Source organism: Neocloeon triangulifer, unplaced genomic scaffold, assembly GCF_031216515.1.
Source record: "Neocloeon triangulifer isolate White Clay Creek 2 clone unplaced genomic scaffold, ASM3121651v1 ptg000006l, whole genome shotgun sequence".
NCBI lineage: Eukaryota > Metazoa > Arthropoda > Insecta > Ephemeroptera > Baetidae > Neocloeon > Neocloeon triangulifer.
Window position 1 is genome coordinate 2,591,064 of NW_026775549.1, and position 16,221 is coordinate 2,607,284.

Below are 16,221 nucleotides of genomic sequence, written 5' to 3' on the forward strand. Positions count from 1 at the left end.
TGAATTATGAATGTCTAATTTTAGTTGGAAAAAGGTGAGGAAGTACGAGGTTAGCAAATATTCTAGTATCATAAAATTCTGTTTCAGTTAGAAAGAGCCCCTTAAAAATTTATTTAAATAAAATCATATATTAAATTTATGATGTCAATAATGGATCTACTTTAAAATGAATTCCGCAAACTTTAACTTGTCAGCATCAACTTAAAATTTAATCCCAATATCAAATTTAATAAGTGAAGAAATTATGTCATTGCAAGCTTTTAATAATATATTTCTTAACACAATGCCACTTTTTTATATTCTATATAAAAAAAAATTAGTTCGTCAAGACTATTTTGCTTGTCACAATAAAACAAAGGGAATTGATTGTTTGAGAATTTTTATTCAACAAAATTATCATATCATGGAACATTACCTTTGATGATGCGTCTCGTGTGTGTTTGGAACCAACAAATATATATTTAAAATGTTTGTGTCAGGACACAAATTGACTTAATTTAGAGTGTAAATATTTAACTCATTGTTAGTCTCTGATGCGGCAAATGTTCCTCATTTGTCAATTTATGCGTTTGTCTCAACATTTACATAACTGGTACTTTGCGCGCTTTTAAACATTTACCGGCCCGTAGCTCAGCTATAAGAGATCTTTGCATTTTCGTCATAACGCTAATTACTCTTTTAATTTTAAATCAACAACAACAATTATTATTAGATTTACAAAATCAGTTTTTGTCTTTAATCGTTTGCTTGAAATATATTATAGAAACGGAAAGTTTCGGCATCAAGCCTTTTGTCTTATTCTCAATTAGATCCGGTGCACATGTCATTTTTTTCCTATCAGCCATGGTCCCGGTATGTACAGCGATTTACTACATTTCATTTTCAAAAGTTTAAGTCCTTTATCAGAATTTTATTAAAATCTGCGTGATTTTTTTAATTTGCTTATTTTATATGTAAAAATGCAAGAGACTTCCTAAAACAACCTTAACCGATCCGCAAACAAATTAATTCATTTGTTTAGTAGAAAAACTGTTGACTGATTACTTGTTTCCTTTTGTGTATTTTTACTTTGAGCTTTTTAACTGCGGCTTCTCTTTCACAAGACTCGATCACTTTGGATTGACAGAAGGTGTCAATTCTGCAGAAAACTGGAAGAACTAAACAACTTGAAAGCATCAAAGCTTCTATAATTATATAATATTGAAGCGACCAACATAAGAATTAAATGTCGCGAAAAAAATTATTGCTAATTAGGCCTTAACTTAGAAAATGATTAGTATCTTTTATGGCTTACAATAACACTCTAGAGAAGGATATAATAGTTATAAAAATCTACCCACTAAGCAGACACAAAGCAAAAGTTTATATCTAAACTCTACCAAAAGGAATGTGTTTGAATCTTTGATGAGATGCGTCGCCAGTGAGTGTCAAACCTCAGATCAGACTTTAAAAGCCAATAAATATGTCACCAGATTTTGTTTAGCTCAATATACCTCCACAATTTGCACAATAAGAAAGTTTATTTTTAACAAATTGGTCTTATTAATTGCAATTTAATTAACTCCGACTCGCCTTTCCCTTTTTAATTGATGTAAAAATTTTCTCTCCCTTTGACGATTGAAAAACTTTTTTGGTGTCTTCATCCTTCATTGTTGGCAAAAGGTTTCCTCATAGAGTGTATGTGTGTCAAGTTACATTTGTTCACCTAAGTGTGTCTGCCAAGAATCAAATTGATCGATCTTGATTTTTAAATATACAAATTCTCGCTAAGGTCGCTGTGATATTTTATTTTTTTAAATTCTCTGCTTCTCTCACTAATGATTTTTCTACCTTTGTCATGCCAAAATCAGTTCGCTAGATGGCTTTTTAACCGTGATTTTTCGTTCAAATCGTATTTATACATATTAATTTTTAAATTACATAGTGTTTGTGTGTGTAAAATCAAGAGCTATATTATGTACACGTGGCAATTTTCTTCACTTTTTAGAGGGGAAGGGGCTCTGTTTCAGTCACTACATTGTGTATTAGGTTCCTGTGGCACTTTATCACTGCATGCACCTCACTTCTAGCGATGATATGATGGCTCGTTAACTGCATTCGGTCCATTTTTTATAAGCAAAAATGCAAAGAAAATAATATTTAAGTGTAAAATCTAACATAATATAGGAATGGAAGCTTTGTATTAAAATCAACTAACTAAAGGAAATATTTAATAATTAAAATTAGGATCTGGATTATAACAGGCAATATAATTTAAACGAACCTCTACAATTTTTAATTTTGTTAAGGTCATCCGACTTTAAAATATATTTGTGAGATCGGTTGCTTTAAAATTTACAAAAATTTATTGAAAGAAAATTACACGTTTCTCTGAAGATTGGTTGTGCAGAAAATCACTTTTACAAGTTCTTACAACTCTTAGAATTTTAATGGAGTGAGATCAAGAGACTATAAGCTTTGTTTATAATTGTCTAGATCTAAAAAAATTGGCATAAAAAAAGTGTCAAAAATCTTTAAAACAAAATTTTGCTTATAATAAATAAAATATATAAATTTGAAAATATTGATGCGTATTTTTTCTTTGTTATAATGTTATAAACTTTATAATTCACCAAAAACTTAATGAACAGACGGACTATTTTAATTTTGGCCATTACATCATTATTAAGGTTCAGATTAAATTCTAAAATCAAATTGATAATTCCCTGATAATTCATAAATGCAATAAAATATTCCTTAAAACCTTCCAATGGATGAAATGGATGTAATATTCAGGCCTAATTTTTTTTGTTTTGTGGTGGATTGTTACTATTGAATATTTTGATTATGTTTCACTTAAATTGAATAAAGCAATTAACTTTCAGGCTCAAATCTCAATAAATGCAATATTTAAATTTAAAATATAAACATTATTAATAAGTTTTAAAAACAAAAATTAAAAAAAATGAGATCAATGATATTAACAGTATAAAAGCGTTAATTTTTCATTTCAAAAACCGTCTTTTTCCAGATCCTTGCAAAATAAAGTAAAAACTTTTACATCGTTTTGATTGATTTAAATGGACAAGCGGTGGCTGTAGGCTGACGGTGAGGGGCAGCTCTTAAGACTATCTGGCGTCAGGGGCGGCTGCAGCAGAAGCGCCGCGCTAGTGTCAATGGGAGGCGGTTTGGGGGCGCGCTGCTTGAGCGGCTTTGGCGGGGGCGGCTCGTCGTCGGACGGCGGGTAGTAGATGGCGGTGAGCGGCTCGCGCAGGTACAGGATCTCAGGGTGCGACTTCTGCGGCGGCCGCAGCAGCAGGTGCTGCGTGACGTAGTGCGACGAGTGCGAGTTCTGCACGCGGAAGCGCGGCGTGCTCATGTGCGAACTGGAGATCCGAGGACTCGAGCCCGCCGGCGACGAGCAGCAGCTGTCGCTCGAGGGTGGCGACGGCCGCCGGTTGTGCCGGTGCGGCACCACCGGCAGGCAGCAGCAGCAGTTGCACGAGCACACCGACGTGTTGGACGCCAGGGAAGTCTCACTAGCCGAGGTGGCCCCTCTACGGCCTCCGTGACCACTAATTATTGACCCGTTGGCAGTTATTACGTCGCCTTCCAGTCTTACTGCACCTTGAGCAGCCTGAAAAATTACAATACTATTGTTAGTCTCTTTTGGAAGTTTCTTTCATAAATTTGTGCAAAAACCAATTTTATTATAGATGCAACATTGCAGGTATAATTCATAACACGTATTTCTAAATACTTTTTCTTCAGATGATATAATTTATAAAGTTAAGAATCACTAATTGCTTCATTTTATTTAAATATTTTTTTTCAATCTTCTAAAAACTTGCCAAAAAAATAAATTGAAAGAATGAAATCAAAACATTTACTTAAGAGTTATCCCGTGTAAATAAAAAGTTCAGCTTGCAATATTTTCGGCAAAACAATCGCTCTTCTGCTCTTATATATTTCTTAAATCCACAATTTACCTCCTGCTTGAATTTCGTTTAATTATTAAAAGGGGGTAATCAATCTGAAGTAGCCTGAATTTGAAGGAGGAACTTCTCCCCAAGTACATATTACGTAACGATAAAATTTTTATCTTTCGCATTTATGCCTGATTTGAAGTGGAGTCTTGCGTTTGAGAGGCTTTTCAAACATGTGTACCTACTTCCTGTGTGCTCACTGCCTACCCACTCGAGACTTTATTCAATGACGTCTTTTTGCGTTTGGAAATCAATTTCCTTTGCTCTGTCAAACCGATTTATAATAGCAGAAGCAGCGTATGTATACATAATGTAAAAGTTGAACGCAGTATTGAGTTATGAGGCGACCTGCAATTTTCCTTGCGTGTATGAGGCGGAAACTGTGCTTCCACCCACTCTCATAACAGGAAGGACGTTATTGAGACTCGAACAGCGTGTGACGAAGACTCAAAAGCACCACACTGGATGTACGTCATTCATTAACAATTGAAAATTCCATAATGCCAAGTTAATGTGATTCTTCGGCGGAATCCAGTGAAAAATTTATATTATAATACTTTGAGTCAATAGACTATAATTTTTTTTGTGGATTACTGTTTGAAAAGATGAAAATAATTTATTTATTTTACCACCCAATGCTTCATTATAGGGCTAAAAATAACAATTTGATTAAGATCAAAAGTTAGTAAAAATCTAGGCTTCTTGCCCTTCTTTAATGCTTTTGATTTGATTAAGTTTGTTTTGATTTGATTTGTTAAGTTTTGCACAAGAAGTTTGGATCTCGTGTAAGAATCACCTTAAGCAGAGGATGGAATAAAGTCAGAGTTTTGTGGGTGGCTGAATGGGTGGCAATTTGTTTGAAAGGTCAGCGAATTGAAGCGAAGTTTACGGGTTGTTGCGCACTCAACAGGTAATGCACGGCGAAAAAGTTTTACCTGTAAAGCTTCAGCTTCGTCTCTCCTCTCGTCCTCAGTGTTCATTGTGACGAAACGGAGGACGAGCAAGTTGAGAGAGGCAGCAACTATTGCGAGGCCGAAGAGAATGAAGATGAGAGCGAAGGCCACGTACTCGGGCTTGCTCTCAAGCGCATTGTCCTTCTGCAAAGCCACCATATCACCAAAACCTGCAAAACGGATCAATTTTATTATATCATCAAGTTGGCTGTATCACATTTTTTTATCGCCTACTTTTTTATAAAAAATAAAGAGTGAGGTTAATAGGATTTGACTAGCCGCGAACTGAGTTCATTACAATTGCAAATGACTTTTAATACCGATCGAATCCATTAAATCAAAAAGGGATATTTCCAGAGAGCTGAGCGTGCAGCACGCCCTGTTGCACGCAACGCACACTATGATACTGTATAAAAATAACTCGCTGATTTATGAGATTGACAAACAGATTGTAAAAAAAAAATGGTGATATTATGAAACATAGCAACAGATTATCAGCAAAAGAAGTATGTAGTTAAAATTTCTTCCGTGTAAAATAGTTAAATTAACCAGTTCCGTGATGGATTATGATACATTTTTAATTGTTCCTGTTTTTTCCAATTAGCGTTTTAAAAAGAACTATAAATATGCTTTGAATATTTTGACTATAATTAGACTTAAGACATAATGATTAATTCCAAGGTCTTATTATATGCTGATTTTTAACAAATTAATTTTGATCTTATTTTAACAACAGAATTGAAAATAAAAGTGAAAGAATAAATTTTTTAATTTTAGTTATTTTGGAAAGAAAGCAATTCTACTGACAAATCAAAGTTTTGTGTGTAATGTGTATTTTTTAATTCTGGGGACATTAATCGTTATTAATTTAAACCCCTGAAAAAATATAGTATCTTTTCAATATTTTTGATATTTTTAGCAGTAACAACCGTTTATACCAGTACAAGCATAACAAATAACAATGAAAATCTTATGATAATGAAAGATAATTATATCTTAAACATTGTTAAATTTAAAAACAATCATCCTTTCCTTTCAATTAACTTTTAAATTAAAGCATTTTCACTCACCTATTGTGGTTAACGTTATGAAACAATAATAGACGGAGTCGAAATACGTCCAGCCCTCGTAGCGACTGAAGGCTGCCGCACCCCCTGCAATTGTGAGCGAGCTCAGGGTGGTCACCACGCAGATCAGGTTCAGTTCGGACGCCTCAACGTCGCGGTAGCCCAGCATCCGCTTGCAGCCGCGAATCACCACCGAGCTGAGCTTGTTGACTCGCTCGCCGATGCTTTGGAACATGACCAGGCCCAGAGGAATGCCCACGATCGCGTAGAACATGGTGAAGAGTTTGCCTCCGACAGTGTTGGGCGTCGAGTGTCCGTACCCTGCCGCAGAAAAAAATATGAGATTTAATCACTTTGGCAAAGTTTGCTGAAAAAAGACGAGGAGAAAGAAGGATTGAGGAGAGCGCCTGCCGTTCGGCGAGTGTGCAACCCGCGCGACGCGAAAGCGTGGCCATTTGCATAACTTTCAATTGCAAATGTGTTCGGCCAAGTGTGGCGCACCGCTGCTGCGGCAATTGCGGCGTCCCATTTTTTGGTCTGCCAATTTTAGCCGGGCAAAATATGGTTCAAAAATTAAAATGAGAAGTCTCTGGTGAAACAATCTACTCTAAAAAAAAAACAGGTATTTAATTTTAATGCAAATGAAATGTCTAAAATTTACATTTCATTTAAATTTTGGATAGTATTATTATTTAATATCAAAGGTCATGTAATTAAATTCTCTTAAATCTCATCAAATATTTAAATTTATTAAATGCTTTTATTATTATTTTTGTTCATTTTAATACTATATAATGTTGAGCTTTATAGACTTAATGGGTTCAAAAGCAATTCAATAGTTTAGATTTGTAATAAAAGATTTTCTACTGCATTAAATTCAAATTTTAAAAATATTGATAAATCGCTCTTTTTGTCCAGAAATGTCTTTGAAAATTTCACACCAGAATGTATAACAATTTGAAAATTCTTTTTATTTGTTTTCTTATGTCTAAAAAGAAACAATCAGCGGCAGTCAAGATTAAAAAACAATAAGTAGATAATTAATGTCAGTTTTTGATTTGGTTCCATGGGCATACCTATGGTAGTGAGTACTGTCGTGGCATAGTAGAAGGCGCCCGCAAACTTCCACTGGTGGCCAGCTTTGTGCGGTTCTGATTTCAGCACGATCGTCTCCATCAGACGGTAGTCGTCTTCGGAAATGTTGTATTTGCGCTTCACCATGTTCTCAATTGCTAAACACAACAAGAGAAGAGCGAATCACTGCTTGAGCATTGGCGATGGAACACAAATAGCAAACAAAACAAGTCAACAACAGAGAATCGATCTGGCGAGACGTCAAGCACTGTAGGAGAATTTGTTTGCAAATTAATTTTCAACATTTCAAGGCATTTGGAAATTTTTCAATTTCAAAGTGTAATTATTCTTTTTACAATCTTTAAGGTCGAAGCAGAATTTAAAATTATTTCTTTTTTAAACCAAACATAATTATAAATAGAAAAATTTATAAGGAATAGCACAATTTTGTCTATTTTATTCGTACAATTTTTACTGAACTACAATTCAATAACACTTTCCTACCAGTCCTAACATTTTGTTTTTTCTTTAAAAGTAAACTTATTATTTGCCGTCTCTTGCCTATACTTAAGGAATAAAGTACCAGGTCGACAAATTGGATTACTTAAATTTCCTTGCTCCATACGGAAAAGCTTTTGTTGATTCTGTACCAATGTGAAGATGGTGAAAAAAAAGGAACAATTCAAGCTGCGCAAACCGTGCAGTGTCTGCTCCGTAGCACCCAACTCAAACTCGTCGCCATTAATCCCTCCTAAAGGGTGGCTGTTTATTTATCGCGCGCTCGGATGTAAAAGAAAAGAGAGTGCAAAAGGTGGGCGCTCGTTATCCGAGCCGGTCACACTTTCCTTCTATAAAAGGTCAGTCGCCCGTGTTTAATTCAATTAGAGTCGATAGCGAATATTCGCGCCTGAGCGGTGTTCGCGTTCAGAGCGTCCCTCTCGTCATTAAAAATTCCATCAACCCGCAAAGCCTTCCGAAGCATACCCTATTAAAAGAAGTTGCCTCGAGCGGCTCGTTGCGGTTTCCCAGCATCGGAGATAAAAAATGTTCTAAACTTTCCACGCGTGAAATTTTTGATTGGAGAGAAGCAAAAAATCTTGCCTGCAAAATCGTGGGCGGATTATAGTATAGACAAGTCGAAATTTCACCTCGTGGTTGACCTGATGACATTTGGAAAACCCGTGCCACCCGGAGTGGTGTGTGGGCAGGACACTTGACGGGCGGATATCAGAATGGGGAGACTGTCTCGTGACATATTATAAATGTTATTTTTACTACTCCTATTATATAGTTATACGAGCTTTCCATTATTTACATATGCTATTTGGATCAACGTTACGCTTTAATTTAAGTTGACAAATATTTTGTTACTACAAAAATAACTACAACATAAATAAATCATTAAAATAATTTTTAAATCAAATTTATAACATTATTTATACTTTCTTTTCAAATTTTTTATTAATTAAAAAATATTTTTGATATAATTTTTATAGTTGTTTTAGTTCAAATGAAAAATAATATCAATTTGTTCTAATTTGTTTAATTAAATAAATTTTCTTAATGTATATTAAGCAATTGTCAGCGCATTATAATACGTTGTCAATCAAAATAACATTATATTCTTTGGTCTGGACTGCCTAAACAAGAATAAAATAAGTGTTAATGAAAACGCTGAGAATTCAAAGAATACGTTGTTATTCTATAAGTGGGGTTTACCAACAAATTTTTATGGCAATTTATTAGAGAGCCTTCTGTTCAACGCTGTACGATTATTTAATTTCATTTAATTATACAGAGCCATCAAATGAAACCAGAGCGGTCTGCCGTTCAAATTTAGAGTTATTACCCAGCAGTGTGGACTTTTCCGCATGGCAGATTTAAACCCACACTCGTCTCAAGCTTCAGCTTACGTCAGTCTCGCCCAGCGGGAAACCTTTATTGGTCCGAAATTTAGACTTCTTAAAGAATCATTAATCAAATTGCATTAAATTTATGAGGACAACAAATTGAGGATCAAAAAATCATGTTTTTTTTTATAGCGTGTCTACGAAAATTTTTTTAAATGATGATTTTGGGCAACCACTATTTTCATTAAGATTTTTAAATCGATTGAATTTAAAAATTGGTTAAAAAGGCTAATAATTAAAATTAATAAAAACCCGCAGTTTTTTTAATAATTTCTGATTCGGTAGTTTTTAGACAAGCGCATTTCTGGTTAAAAATGGTGACCACTTCAGAACATCATCCAAGAACCCATTTGAGCTTGAGGAAAATCTTCCTATTCACCGAGACGAAGTGAAAAGAATCTTGGGCGAAAGCGTTTTTCCCGTTTGCAGAAGCGGGCGCGTGAGTCACGAAGCTTTTCTCTTATACTGCAGGTATGGGCCAAAGTTTTCACGCACTCGTGGTTTTCCCCATAACCCCCCTGCAACACGCCGGCACCAGCGGGCATTGATTTTCGCTCTAGTCTCTCTGCTGTGCCGAGCCTCTCTTTCGGTACCGAGTGGAAAATAATGCAGCTTAATTGTGTGCCGCTCAACAAAAGCAGCCCGGCGAGGGCGAATAATTCAATTTCACCGGGGCGGCATTAAATAATTTATGCACAGCCTCCGTCCCTCTTTCTGGCTAATTGTGTATATGCTTAAACCACCTCTCGTTTAATTAAAACACGGCTGAGTGAACTTTGCCATTTCTCGTCCGTCCGTCCATCCGAAGTGGCTGTTGCAAATCTTGACTCTCGGGGGATATTTTTTTTGTCAGCACGCCGCTTTTCGCACGCCGAGGGATGAGCCCGGATTTGCGACGAGGGTTGCCTGCCATTCGACGCAGAATGAGCCGTGTTTACTTCTACACAGATCCTGGCTCGCAAAACCACACCAAATGCTAATGGAATTAACTACTGCAAGAGTGTAACGTTTGAACAGGACCTCGTTTGCAAGTTGTTAATTCGGGGGTAGAGGCAACAACACAAAAACAAAACTTTTTGCCGGCAGCGCAACCAGAAGCGCAGAGAAGCATGTTAAAATTTCTGACGCAATCGTCTCAGCAAGCCTTTTGGGATGAAAATAATCTTATTTGTTTATGGAAGTCTTTGCAAACAAACTTTCAGTGTGAGGCACCAAAACATAACATGAACAGTAAACATAATTCATTATTGTTCTTGTTTTGAATTAACTTTGAGTGGCGCATTTACAGGAGAGTTCAAATGTAATACTTTGTCTGAATAAATTTAAATTTTCTGTATTTTCTATACCCATAAAATAAGCTAAAAAAATCGCGATAAATCAAACTTTATTTTAGAATCTTAGAATAGGCAAAATTTCCCTCACATAGCAATAAGAATGTGTAATTTTTTTAATATCGTATTGAAAAATTCAGCTAGTTTGTCACATTTCTATTATAAAATGTTTTGGAATGAAAATATCAACCTCTATATTTCAGAGCGCATTTCTCTTGAATCCAAAACGTTTTGGCGGAGACCTGCTTGACAAAGATTTTGTCGTTTTTTCGTGCTTTCTTTGTTCCTTAATTTGCAATAAATAACTTAAATTTTACTTTATTGATTCAATTTACTTATTTTTTTCCAAATTCTCGCCAGATCGAGACTTGCAATTGAATAAATAATGTAGGAAGAAAAAATGAGACTCACCGTCGAGGACTTCCCAACGCCTCTTCTCCGTCTCGGATTCGAGTGCGTCAAAGACGGCGGCTCCGACTAGTAGGTAAGTGAAGGTGCACACGATGAGCGATAGCGTCCGCACATTTTGCTTCTTCATTCCTGCTGGAGCGCGAGGGTGGCCAAAGGGTATTCAGCACGCGGCCATTATAGCCGAGGGGAGTGCTGCTGCTGCGTGACTGGCTGCATACACACAGGCGGAAAAAGAGTTAGTCGTCACAAAGTGCATTTCACTACTGCGTGAATATTGCGGGGAGCGGCGAGGAGGGTGGAATTAAAAATTAAGCACCAGAAAAGGGGAATGACCAGTCGGGTTAGAAGGAAACAACGTGGCCTATTTTTAAAACTATACACGGAAAACATGAAGTTGAAATTGTGTTGTCTTTTTTGAAACAAGAATAAAACCTACATGATATTCCAATAATTAAGAATTAATTTTCTTATTCAAAATTTAAAAATGTGCAGATATATAAATTACTTTACTTTGAAGTAAATATGACTGGTATGGGTGCTTTGGGAACATTTAATTAGATTTGTTCCGTGGCAAATCAATCAATGTGCATATGTGTGGTCTATGAATATTATTATATTGTACTCATAATATGTAATTTTTTTATTTCGGTCTGAATATTGGTTAATTTTTTTTTCAATTTTCAAAATTAAATTATTAGAATTTCCTTCAAAATATTAAAATATGTCCAAAAATCAACTATTAATGAAAATCGGCCTTTAAATTTACTTTATATTTTGTGCAGCAAAATAATTATTTGGCACATTTATAATTATTTTATCGACATGGCAGCAGAGCTTGAACCGCAGACAATCAAGGATACTCGCAACACGAGGAAAAGGACAAGACAGCTAAACCGCATATCAAAACAAAATCTACCAATCACATGCGAAATGAGGGCGGTGAGCAGAGACAAGGTCAATGCAGAGAGTGACAATAACAGGAAGATTAAGTTTGATAAAAATCCAGAACAAAAGAAAAAAGAAACACACAGTGCAAATACAGTTAATTTAGTTGCAAATAATATTTATTGATATGTGAGAAAATAATTTTCCAGAATTCCGCATGGATTTCAATAATTACTTTAAAAGTGAAGCGCTTGCTAATATTTAACATACGTAAAAGTTGTGACAGATGTTTGGGACAAAAATGAACACTACAAACTATCATTAACAAATTTGACTTTTTTTCCAAAATTATTATTTAAATAAATATATATTTCACTTAATTGCAGTTTTCATAGGTAGGTTTTTTGAATCCGTGGGCAAAAAGTTTCACAGGAAAGGTAAATTCTAATTTCAAATTATGTTTAAGCATTTAAATGGAAAAAATGGGGTTTTTTTCTAGAGAGGAATGCGTATTCTAGGAAATTTGGGTCCAAATGTTAATGGCTTGCTCATCTCATCAGAAACGAGGAAAAGAAGTGTCCTTTTCCTCATTGCTGGCGTCATCGTCATCAGGACTGACGCCTCCATATCACATTTATTTACACAAGATTTATGAATAGATAAAACTATGCAATTACATAATTGTATGAATACAGCGAAATTGGAACTCACCAAGAGTGTGAGCGACAGCAAACTCCCATGTCCGAATTTTCGGCGCCTCTTGGAGAACAAACGCCTCATAAGTCGTCGTGATGATCCGTCGCAGGAAGTGTGTGCGGCTCAAGTCTGGCGACCCATGTCACTGTCAACAATCATACGCATGCAGGTTCAATGCCTTTCTGCCAGGGCAATTGCTCTCGACGCGTAGCCCGGTCTCTGTGCGACGCCGCGGAAAATGATGTGTATGTTAATATGTATGCCCGTCATTGTTTTGACTGGCGCGGTGCTGCGCTGCTGGAAAATCCAAAGCCAGACACGAGTGGCTTTCAACTATATCGTTTTTTAACGAGAAATAATTGAACGCGCCTTCGTGACGTGCGAAGCGTGCGCGGTTCTATTTTTGGACCTTTGCAGAATTTGCAGTTAATTGAGTGAGCCACTATTTCTAATTACTTTGCTCGTCCCCTTTTTGCAAAATGAAAAATGATGGTACGTGCTCAGAAATTAAAATAATTTCATTTTTAATTAATTCATGACAAAAGGTTTTTAGTTTTCATTAATTTTTTACTTGATGAAAAGTCGTAAAGTTTGACAACGTATCAATTGGGAGAATAATACAATCATATTTATCTTATTTTATAATTTTTAAACATCCCTATCGTTAATTAATTCATGGTGCACGGTGAACTCGATTTAAAGTTCTGATTTAACTCTATGAATGAATTTTTCAGTTTGTTTGATAAGAAGTTATTTATGATTTTTTTTGTCATGTATTCTGCCATGAAACAATAAAAAATACAAAATGACTCTGTCTGAGAAAAAGCTAAAATTAATTTTTTACCCTTTGGAACGACATGAATTATGAAATACCTTTGTGAGCTTTTCCCAATTCCTTGTAATTTTCTTTGATAGTAAAATGTAAATAAATGGTACGACACTATTTTTGAGAAAATTTTATACAATTGTGAAGCAAAATATCTCATCATATTGATCAGCGTGAACGCATATTTCAGTGATATGAAAAGTCCCTTGATAATTTGAGTTAAATAATTTTTTAACGGTTTCTCAAGTTTCCATTTTAGCAGCCAAAACTTTAAAAACGGCTTTCAGAACTTGCCAAGAATATTAAAATCTAATAATAGTATTTATACAATTAATCCATTTGTTTGTGATGAGATAATATAAATCTCCAAATAATAAATGATTCACTATGTATAAATAATTTAATTGCTTGAATCAATCTTATACTTATTTTCCTATACATCAGACAATTTATTATAATGACTTAGAACTTTATTTCCTTTGATTTGTCTAATTAAGACTTTTTTAAGTTGTTGACTTTTTATATTATTTTGGAAAATTCTCTATTTAGCTGAGGATTTCATTTGAGAGAAGCCTTTTGTAACTTTTCTTCTTTTGAATGTTCTAATTGTAAGCTATACATGAAAACCCCGTCCATAAAGACTTAAAGATTGCTTTTGCTTTAATTTATATTAAAAAAAAGCAATCTTCCCCTCTCGCTTTCTATTTTTATCAGCAGCAAGAAAACCCGAGTTGTGAAAAGCGAAATAAGAAATCCTCTTGGAGCAAAATCTCCAGGGGAACGATTTAATTAATAAGCGGCTCATTATTCCAATTGTGAATGCAAAACTTTGTAGCAAACGGCCTGGTGGGTGCCGCACTTGTTCTCTCCGCCCTTTCCGTTTTGTCATTGCGAAAATGCTGCTGCAGCCCTCACGAAAGGGGGTATTTCGAGCCGGTGGCTATTTCAATTCAGCACTGCTGTTATTGTTTCCTCGCGCGCGTATATCCGTGGGACGCTTCTTTTTAATGGCTTTGCGAAATGAAGCACACTTTGGTGCCTTGAATGGCGTGTGTGTGTGTTGTGTATGCCGCGCTCTGTTTTTGTTGCACTGCTTTGAAACACTCACAGAGACCACTTTTCTCTCGGCAAAAATAGAATATTATGTGCGCGCTTAATTCCCCTGTCACTCACGTTCCCAGGGAGTTTTTTCTGATCTAAAATAGCATTTTTTTTAATTTCGTAAATGAAAAATGGGGGAGAGGAAAAACGTAAGAGTGAGTCATGAAATAATAAATAAATAAGTTGGATCTCAAAAGGCCAAAAGTCATTTTAGGTACCTTAATTGAAGTTTAATCATCGATTAATTTACTTTTTTTGCATGTTTGAAATAGAAAAAAGCTTGTGAGCTGTAAATCTTATGAATAAATGCTTTTAATTATGCAACTCCATTATTGCGATTTGTGATGGATGCTAACTTCAATTAAGTTGATTTATGTTATTTAATTTTCATGATATTTTTGAGAGAATACAATGAGAGCGATTCACAAGCCTAACGCATTTGAGGTTGAATTGTTTTCAAAAATTTAATCAAAACAATGCGATGTCAAGAATTGGAAAAATAAACAACAACAGTAATGAGGGTTAAGTTAGCCTGGGTCAGGTTATGATCTTGGATCTCCCTTTATGTTTTATTGTAGATGTTGAAATGGTAAGAAAATTTAAGTTGTGTTCATTTTTTCAGTTAGTTAATTGTATGTTATTAATTATATTCAATTTGTTTGACAGTTAATCAATTTATAACTGAACACTGAATGCATAATCGCACAACTTTAATAAATGATCATTCGTTGCTACAAAGTAATCCTTCTGAGGAACAATTTACGTTATTTGAAAAGCCTGTTAAAACTTTTAGACGGAAAATTTTATAAATATATACAGCAAAAAAATGTCAACAAAATTCTTTTAATAATTAAAATTAAATAATAAAAAATTTATAATAAAAAAAAATTAAATTAAAATATAAAGAAAAAAGGAATAATTATTGAAATGTTTATATAATTAATATAAAATGTTTTTTTAATGTCAACAAACATAATAAAATTATTATACTAAATTTTTATTAAATAAGATTGACTATTAAGAGAGAAGTACCTGATTTTTTTCTAATGATTTTCAAATTTGCAATTGATTTCGTAGACATTATGGTTAACGCATGATTTTTATTGCTCCTAATATAAATGTTGCAGCAAGCATTTCTTTCAAAATTAAATAAGTACTTTAATAACAAGTCAAACATACTTTTCAGTGCTCTAAATTAAATAAATGGTAAACTTTGAACTAACACGCTTCAGATTTTGTTTCTAAGCATTTTGATTATCTTATTTGCAGAGCTCAATAAAAATGATAGAAAAAATCTAGCAATGCCAAAACTTTATCCCACTTTCAGCACGAGCCGATCTTAAAAAAAAAATCATCAGTCGTGGACAAATTACGAAGGAAATTGCGGATGCAAAGCGGAAAGGAGCTGTCGCTCCAGCTGCTCTCTCGCGAGTGGTGCACAACCTCAAAGTAGGTTACGGAGCACGACCTTAAACTCCTTTTGCCACCTTGCATTTGGCCAAGGTGAACGAAAGAAAGCCCGGGTTCTTCTCAAAAACTCAAAAGCAGCCTCAAAAGGTAACCCTGATTGCAAAAAAAGGGTTTGAATTAAAAAGTTCTGGTCTCACCTGCAACCAGAGTGCGGAGAAACGGAGAAGGCGTCAAAATAACACACGGCTGGCGTCGCAGGGCATGTAAAGCAGGGGGCTATTTTCGGGGGCCAGTCGGGGGCTCGTCGGACGCACGAGGAGAGCTCGGAGAGAGAGAGTGGCGGCGGCGCCGCTCGCAGCTTCGGCTGGCCAGGCTATCTACTGAGGCTGCGGAGCTGCCTTACATGGTGGTACAGAGACGGCGACGTCCAGCCCCAGAGCGCATCGCGAAATCGATGAAACTGCGAGTAAATCGATATCGCAGCACACGCTGCTGCTCCGAGCTGCGGATGACGACATCCCTCTCTCGTTCTCCACGTTCGTCTTTCCTCCCTGCGCGACGCACGCAGCCAGGGGATGCCCCGCGCCACGAG

At 35.5% G+C, this 16,221-nt stretch overlaps 2 protein-coding genes across 3 annotated transcripts in view; one reads left to right on the top strand and one right to left on the bottom strand.

The window, feature by feature from the left end:
- Window positions 1-374: 374 nt before the first annotated feature.
- LOC132194289 (two pore potassium channel protein sup-9-like) lies at window positions 375-16,072 on the bottom strand. 2 transcript variants are annotated; one of them, XM_059615461.1, is made up of 7 exons: window positions 15,827-16,072; window positions 12,308-12,437; window positions 10,712-10,921; window positions 7,062-7,217; window positions 5,989-6,306; window positions 4,901-5,088; window positions 375-3,616 (listed from the first exon to the last, which is right to left on the bottom strand). In XM_059615461.1, exons 3-7 carry the CDS (start codon window positions 10,836-10,838, stop codon window positions 3,056-3,058), a joined length of 1,350 nt encoding a protein of 449 aa, XP_059471444.1. In that variant the 5' UTR covers window positions 10,839-10,921; window positions 12,308-12,437; window positions 15,827-16,072; the 3' UTR covers window positions 375-3,055. The 2 variants fall into 2 exon arrangements, with proteins under 2 accessions (XP_059471444.1, XP_059471445.1); XM_059615462.1 differs by lacking the exon at window positions 15,827-16,072 and having other exon boundaries at window positions 12,308-12,623.
- The window catches only part of LOC132194290 (barrier-to-autointegration factor), a 295,962-nt gene continuing 280,482 nt past the window's right edge, over window positions 742-16,221 (top strand). Inside the window, exon 1 of the mRNA XM_059615464.1 lies at window positions 742-751. The gene's annotated coding sequence lies outside the window, so the exon portion shown is untranslated. The remainder of the gene's footprint in view (window positions 752-16,221) is intronic.